We start from the raw sequence: 7,784 nt of genomic DNA, 5'->3' as shown, positions 1-7,784 counted from the left end.
GCTTTAGTTAACATTAGGCTCGTTAACTCTGAGCACCCATCTCACAAGTGACAATTCACCGTAGGACTCCAGTGTGGTTTCCAGAACAGAGGTTCAACAGACTGCAGCCTCGAATTTCAAAGGTAGGAGTGGTCCCAGCCCCTGGGGGAGCCCAGTGTGTGGGGTGGCAGTGCCTGTCCCATCGGTCAGGGTGGCAGCAGGACAGAGCGAGGCAGACGGACCCTCCCAGGCAGAAAATAGTTCATGCTCCAAATTATAACCACACCCTGTCCACGGTGTGAAGACGCTCCAGCATTTGGCCAAGTGGAAATATTTCTGGGTTTAAGTCAGGTGTCCACAAAGCTGGCTGCTCTCCTCAGCACAATGGTGCTACCCTTCTTCCCTTTTCCTTTGGATTTTAAGGAAGACAAGCTTGTTCCCAGAGATTCCCCTGACTGGGCAAGGCCAGATCACAGCTTGTCCTCAGACTGCATTTTGCAGTCCCTAATATTTGAAATCTACTTTGCATCATCCCAGAAGGAAATGCAGCAAAGCTGTGATTGAAAGTGCCCACCTCATTGCTATCAGCAGAACAGAAAAGCCTGGCCCATTACCAAGACCAGGGAATGAACCAGGAGCACATGGGGCAGCAGACACAGGGAAGGGTTCTGAGGCTCCAGAAGGAAGCGAGCTCGGTCAGTGCAGCCTGCTCCAGGACTTAATCAGGGTGGGACCAAGCACATGTGCATGATAAGTATTTGTACATCTTTGATGACGTCCTTGCTATTGCAAATATCACTAAACATAGCAATTACCTTCTAATCTAGAATCTGCCTGGCTTTGGTGGGTTACAGGCCCTCTTTAAGGTATTGCCTTCTTTCCTCAGGCTGACCTGTGACCGTCAGCCTCTCCCAGCTGTGCTCTCTCTGCCCACCACCATGCGGGTAACAGGTAAGGAAGGACACATATTTACTTTTCTCTGTCTGTTTTTGTACAGTTCTTTATGCCTCATTCTCATTTACACGATGCCTTCCAAGCCCAGCAACCCTGCCCTTCCCCTGCCAGGGACATGGGAAAGGGCCTTTGTAAAAGCATCAGGTTTTTACAAGATTTGTGTAGATTTCAGCCTGTTGTATTTTTCCCAGTGAAACCTTCTGTGACTACGAAGAGATGGCTATTGAGACATTCCTGGCTCCATAAGAGCCATTCAGCTGCAATAAAAGTACATTTTTCTACTCTCTTTCCATGCAGGACTGGAACGTTTTGCTCTGATGAGCGCTGCTTTAAAGCCAAATGCCAATCACAGTTGGATCAGCAGCTGCTCGGCTGTAGCAAGTGACTAATTGGGGGATAGCAGCCTTCCCAGCACTGGGAACATAAGAAATATTTGGATTTACATAGCTTTCTGAGTAATTATCAGATTTACTTTAACATAGAAAGAAATATGAATAGTGCCTCCCAGTAGAGCAGTAATGCCTGAATATCACCACATACTCGAGAGATGGCAATTATGAGATCAGAATCCATTTGGAGGGTGAGGGATTGTTAGCTGCCTTCCCACACCATGCAAGCACTGGCTGTCACCCTGTGCCTGGTAACCTTGGGACACACGGATCAAATCCCAAGAAACCAGAGGGATGCTCCAGTGCCTGCCCCGGGCTGCGGCGGCTGCTCTCAGCCCGCTCCTCTCCCACACCTGGCAGCTGTGATCCGGTACGTGGCGCTGCTCATCACCCTGCTGGGCACGTGGCTCATCATGCAGACGTACTTCCACCGCAGCTGGAGAGCCATCAGCCTGCGGAGCTGGCTCGGTGAGGCACCAGCGGGCTCCAGAGGGATGCAGAAGGAGGGCGCGAGGGTTTCCATTGCGAGCCAGCCCCCAGGGCTGGATATTACTGCCCTGACCACTCGTGTTTGCATTCTCTGGCTGAGGCTTTAGCCACCAGTTCTGACCACTAGGGCAGGGAGGGGACAGCATGGTGGGAAGCTGCTCTGGGGTGGGTGGATCCAGGGATGCCTGCAACCATGGGAAGCAGTTTTGGAGAGTTAGTGCCTGAACAACTGCTTCTGGCTTGGGAAAGAGCCAGCAGCTCCCCAGGGTGTCTAATCCTTCTGCTTGCTACCCACAGGTGCCACAAACAAGCCCAGCAGTGAGTATTGCTCTCGACTTCATCACACAGCTCCACTCCAGGGTTCAGGGGGATGGTGGAAGAGTGAGAGCTGCCTTCAAGAACCCCTTCCCTGAGGCAAAAAATCCCACTCTCCCAAATGTGGGGGATTTTGCTACTGCACACAGCAACGGGGTCTTTGGTGGGTCCCTGTCTTGGCCAAGAATGGGGAAACTCTGGACAGAAAAGCCCCAAGGGGTTTGCCTTGGACACCAGCTCTGAATGCTCCTGGCACATACCCATGTGTCATACCTGGAGCAGCACCTGGCCTTGGCACCATAAACCTCAAATAAGCAACTGGTCCCACCCCCAGGACAAGCCTCCTTCATGCAAGAAGTTGATCCAGGTGTTGCCCCCTTAGTGGGCCACTGTATCCTAGTGCCAGCGCCGCTCAACCCCTCAGGGACATGGCCAGTGTCTCCCCATGGGGCCAAAGCCATGACTTTCAGCTCCACTCCTCCCTCACAGGTGAGAAGTTGCCCCAGCACAAGTGTGGGAACCAGAAGAGCTGCCCCCAGAACTATTTTGCCTTCAAGATCATCAGTGGTGCTGCAAATGTGGTGGGACCCTCGATCTGCTTTGAAGACTTGGTGTAAGCAGCACATGGCAGGGACAAGGCAGCCGTGGCTGAGCTTGAAGGCCTGGCCTTCAAGAAGGCAAGTTTGGCCTGTGCCAAACACATCGATGGCCATCACAGTGTATTTGTGGCTAAAAAAAATTTTAAATAGATTTCTTTGCTACCACCTCTGGGTATTTTGCCATCTGCAACCACTTCACCCCACCACAGTTTCACTGGCATCAGCACCTCCGGGGCATCCCTGCACTCACTGGTGATCTCTGCTTTCCTTTTCAGCCTCATGAGCAGCGTGAAAAACAACATTGGCAGAGGCCTGAACATTGCACTGGTGAATGGTGAGTTGGGCAGGCACTGATCCCCTTCTCCCCACAGCCAGGGACTCTCCCTCCATCCCCAGGAGAGCATGGGCCACTGGAGACCCCCTCCCAGGCACTGTGGCTGAGCCAAAAGCACATCCATCTGGTGCTTCATGGGGAGCACAGCCACAATTATGGTTGCAAGCATTGCCAGTGAGAAGGGAAGAAACCCACCTGGGTCATGCACAACCAGCTCCACGAACTCCTCCAAGCAACACAGTCACCATTGCAGCAGATACAACACACTGAGGGAAGAGCAAAGCATTTTGCAAGAAACCCCAGGCTCATGGCCAGGCAAAGCCTAGAGCCACCCCAGTGCAAACTCACTGTGCTCTGTTCTCAATTTTAACTTTTCAGGAACAACCGGGCAGCTCCTGAAAACCGACTCATTTGACATGTACTCCGGAGGTAAGCACAGTCATTCTGCTCCTTGGCGGTTCCCAGCCAGGGCTCACACCAGCACTGCTGGCTGCTGGCTACTTCTGTTGCTTCTCTGTCATGTATTTAATGATAAAGTCAAGTGGACTTTGACCAGACTTGCCAGCCTGGGTGGTAAAAGCCCAGCTTTTCCTGAGACCATCAAGCCTGGAGTCCTCTGAATGCTTCCGCATCCAAGACTGGCTTCTCTCTCCTTTTACATGCATGTAATAGCCTGGAAAACATGATTTCACTAACCTGAATAAACCAAGGCACTTGAGACTTGCGAAAGTTACTTTCTAAGATCAGGTAGTTACACTAATCCGGATACTTTGCAACCTGTAACACAGTTTTTGAATGCTGGTGGTGGTTGAGCAGCAGCTTTTTCCCTGCACCTTTCGCAGCAGGATAAATGAAGGAGCTCAGGGACACGTGGCCCCCTCAATCACCCTTTATACTGCTTGTGTTTGCAACCTAATTTTGGTAACTCTGGAGTTTGAAGGAGAATCACCAGTATAATGAGATTTCCAGCCAAGTTCGCGAGCGAGATGCTCAGTGGGAGAGGCACTGGGAAGAAGGCAGCAGTCAGCTCATGTGCCACTAGATGGGGCCTTGGATTCAGGCATCCCACAGACGCGGGATGAGGAATAATTCCCCAATATAGCCAAAGGCATGCCGGCAGGGAAGGCAGCTCTGCGGCCGAGCGTTTCTTGTGTTGGGAAGTAAATTCACACAACTAGATTTCAGAGTTAGCAAGCAAAGTTTAGGAAGAATTCCCCCCCTGCAGTCACACCAAAAGAAGGACATCAGTCCTGGGCACTGCAGGAGAGCCCAGGCGGGAACATGGGATGGGGAATGCATCATTTGGGAGCCCACCCTTCCCTAAACCCATGGCCCCAAATCCTGGCTAGCACCAGCACAGTCAGGTTATTTCCCACCAACCCAGAGGAGGCTCCCCCAGCTACCATGCAGAAGTACCTGCTAAATCCCTTTTTCTCTCCCTAATGCTCTTGTCTCCCAGACATTACCAAGCTGCAAACCTTCCTCCAAGGGATCAAGCGTGGCACCCTTGTGCTGACAGCAAGCTACGATGATGCTGCCACAAAGTGAGTTTGCCCACGGAAGCAACACTAGGCTCCCCAGAAATACACTGGGGGAGCTGGACATGCTGCTGGACATGCTGCTGCCACCAACAGAGAGGGTAAAAGAGGGGATACCCACCTGGCATCACATTGACACCTTCTTACCCTCTTTCAGGATGAATGACAAAGTACAGGCATATTTCACCGAGCTGGGCAGCAGCCACGTGGGCAAGCTGGGCTTCCGGGACAACTGGGTCTTCCTGGGAGCAAAAGGGCTGATGAACAAGAGCCCCTTTGAAAAGGTACATGGCCCTCCCCTGCCACGAGCTCTGCAGGCTCCATCCTCTTCACGGCACCTCCTGAGCTACATCTCGCCTACCTCTCTGCAGAAGACAAGGACCAGTGACATTATCCCCCACGTCAAACCGAGCTGCAACTTTTGCCACATTGCAAACTTGTGCCATTCCAACCTCCTCACTCATCTTCTCTCTCTCTTTTTTCCTGCAGCACATTAAAAATGACAAAGAGACAAATAAGTACGACGGCTGGCCTGAGCTGTTGGAGATGGAGGGCTGTGCCCCCAGGAAGATGGACTAGCATCAAGCTCCAGCCTGCCATGGAGGGCAGCTTCACCAGTCACACAGGGACACCAGCCCCATCATGGGCTCTCCACTACCAGGTCACAGAGTCCAGCAGCTGCTGCCTGCTCATGGGAACAGGCTGTTTCACAGCAGGAACTGTGCAGGGCTTGGAGAAGAGCTGTACAAGTGCCTGCAGAGCCTGAGCAAACACATGGCCAGGTTGCAACCAAGCCATCCTCATCTATGGGACAATTTGGGGTATTTTATTTTTCTGCCTTTAAACTAAAAACTTTGTAAAAGTTTTGTAAATTTCTTAACTGTGATTTCTAGTTATAAAACACTACCTTCTCACTTCCATTTTCAAGCATAATTTACACTTTCTCCCCACAGGCACAGCATGCCAGGTCCTCTGCCACCAGTCGAGCATCACCATCACCCATCCCACAGCCCTGCACACAAGTGCTTCTCCTCCCCACATGGCACAGGGTAAAGCCATCCCTGGGGATGCTCAGACTTTGGTGGTTTCCCCCTGGAGCTCTTGCCAATGACCCACGGGCTCCTACAGCCACAATAAGGCCAGAAGTCCACAGGGATATCATGCAGCAATGTAGGTTAATATCTGCAGACCAAAGTATCATTATCCAAGCTAAATCCTCTGTGACACATTCCCATCAAGGGTCAGGTTAATGCCAGGGATGTGCCAGGCTTGCTTTGCCCTCAGAGAGGGATGGATGGATGGATGGATGGATGGATGGATGGATGGATGGATGGATAGGCAGGATCCTTGGGCAGCTGAAGTTGTGCAGCACAACCAATAGGTGGGAGCCTTTTACCAGCGGAGCCAGAGCCAGCATCACTCTGGAGCGATACAACAAACCCGGGCTGGCACCACTGGGGTCAGCCACACACTGGGAGCTGCACCCCAACCTGGGGCCAGCTGACACCACCGGGAGAGGAAAGATCCCTGCCCAAAGGGAGGGCAGGAAAGCCCCACAGTCCTCCTAGAGCAGTCCCTACGCTGCTGCCCAACACCGAGCAGGTCCTGGGAGCCTCTGCCCCCTGCTCCTGTCCAGATGCATCAGCCAAGCACCGTCTCTTCCCAACCCTCCCTATGCCCCAGCACTACTGGGATCAGATGAGCTGCACGGGTGACAGCCAGGCTTATCTGCCATCAGAGACAGGGATGAATTTGCATCATGTACAGACTTTAATTTCCGATGATCGTATCTGTTTTTTCCCCATTCTCTGAAGCAGACCAGCAGTTTTGCAGAACATGAAGATGAAGTGTTTCTCCTGGAGCATTTGGAGCTGCATGGAGACTCCTGCACAGCCTTCTCTGCTTCCAACAGCCCCTGCATAGCTCCTAACAGGCAGTTCACAGGGTTATCCAAGCCCTCAGGTCACCCCAGGGGAGCAGAAGTGAGGAGCATAGTCAGGATAAGGCCAAGAAAGGACACAGGCTGTTCTGTGCTGGCCACCTGAAGGATGAAACCCTGGGTCCAAAACTCAACACTACCAATCAATTGGTTTTCCCTAAACAAGGAAAAATCCCCACATAAACCATGTAACACCTGTAAGAACTTCCAAAGGCAGAACTGAAATAATACCCCAAAACAGCCATCACAGAGGAATCCCCAAAGAGGTGTAGTATTTTATCCCAGCTTATCCTCCCATGCTCTTAGCACACACCTGATGGCACCTCAGCCATAAATCGATCCCTAAATCTGCTGCAACAACAGTGGTTAATCCCAAGCGCTGAATCATCCCTACCCGTGGCAGCAGCAAGAAATAACACAATGAGCAGACACAACAGCCCCACCGAGCTGCCAGCATAAATATGCCAACTATTTTAAGCCCCTCAAAGGATCTAGATTCACTCATAAACCAAACTGAAAACAGCCCAAGAGCTGTAAAGGTGGCTCCACAGGGTAAACCAGAGCACAGCATCAACTACAGCCCCAAAAACAACCAGCCCCATTCAGGCGCAGGAAACCCTTCCTACCCCTTCGCAATGCACATTAGAAATCTGGTTTCAAGCCAAAGTAAAGGAAATTTATGTTTCAGCATGCTACAGGCAGTTAAAACTAGCTCTGAGTCCATCACAGAGCAATTACTAAGGTACATCACTATTTTCAAGAAATAGGGAGAGCTTAAAAGTGCAATTCCTGTGCAGGGACCTTCAGTAGCAACCAGTGTTTTGAAGAGCCATTCCTGCCAAAGTCAATGTGTCCTGCTAAATAAATCAGAGTTTTTAAAATATCCAGACACTGAGAGGCAGGGAATAAATATGGATTAATGAGTCAAATTGAACTTGCTCATTTCTTTAAAAGTAGCTGAAAAGGACAGTGGGTGCAGGGACAGCAATCTCCAAATGAGGTTTTGCAGTACCTTGGCATTTTGAAAGCTGTACTACTGCAGGGACAGGCACCTACCTGGCTGGTTTGCACTGTGCCACATCCCCAGCGTCTTCACCAAACACAAGCCTGACCTGCCCAGACTCCCAGGAAGCAGCTTCAGGTAACCGGGGCTCACCTGGGGTCGCAGTAGGCAAAAACGCTGCAGCAGCAAACGGGCAGCCTGGGGTGTATGCAGAAGCAAAGTTTGCAAAATCTAGTGCTGTAACA

At 51.3% G+C, this 7,784-nt stretch overlaps 1 protein-coding gene across 1 annotated transcript; it reads left to right on the top strand.

Moving 5' to 3' along the window:
- Positions 1-1,543: 1,543 nt before the first annotated feature.
- Positions 1,544-5,176, top strand: FAM3D (FAM3 metabolism regulating signaling molecule D; the record flags this gene model as incomplete). The annotated part of the gene is made up of 8 exons (XM_082288792.1): positions 1,544-1,790; positions 2,109-2,129; positions 2,616-2,739; positions 3,001-3,059; positions 3,438-3,488; positions 4,519-4,603; positions 4,755-4,881; positions 5,087-5,176. 8 exons carry the CDS (start codon positions 1,544-1,546, stop codon positions 5,174-5,176), a joined length of 804 nt encoding a protein of 267 aa, XP_082144918.1.
- Positions 5,177-7,784: the final 2,608 nt, after the last annotated feature.

The sequence above is a fragment of the Coloeus monedula genome (genome assembly GCF_965178545.1).
Source record: "Coloeus monedula genome assembly, chromosome: 11".
Taxonomy (NCBI): domain Eukaryota; kingdom Metazoa; phylum Chordata; class Aves; order Passeriformes; family Corvidae; genus Coloeus; species Coloeus monedula.
This window is presented reverse-complemented; position numbering and strand designations above follow the sequence as displayed.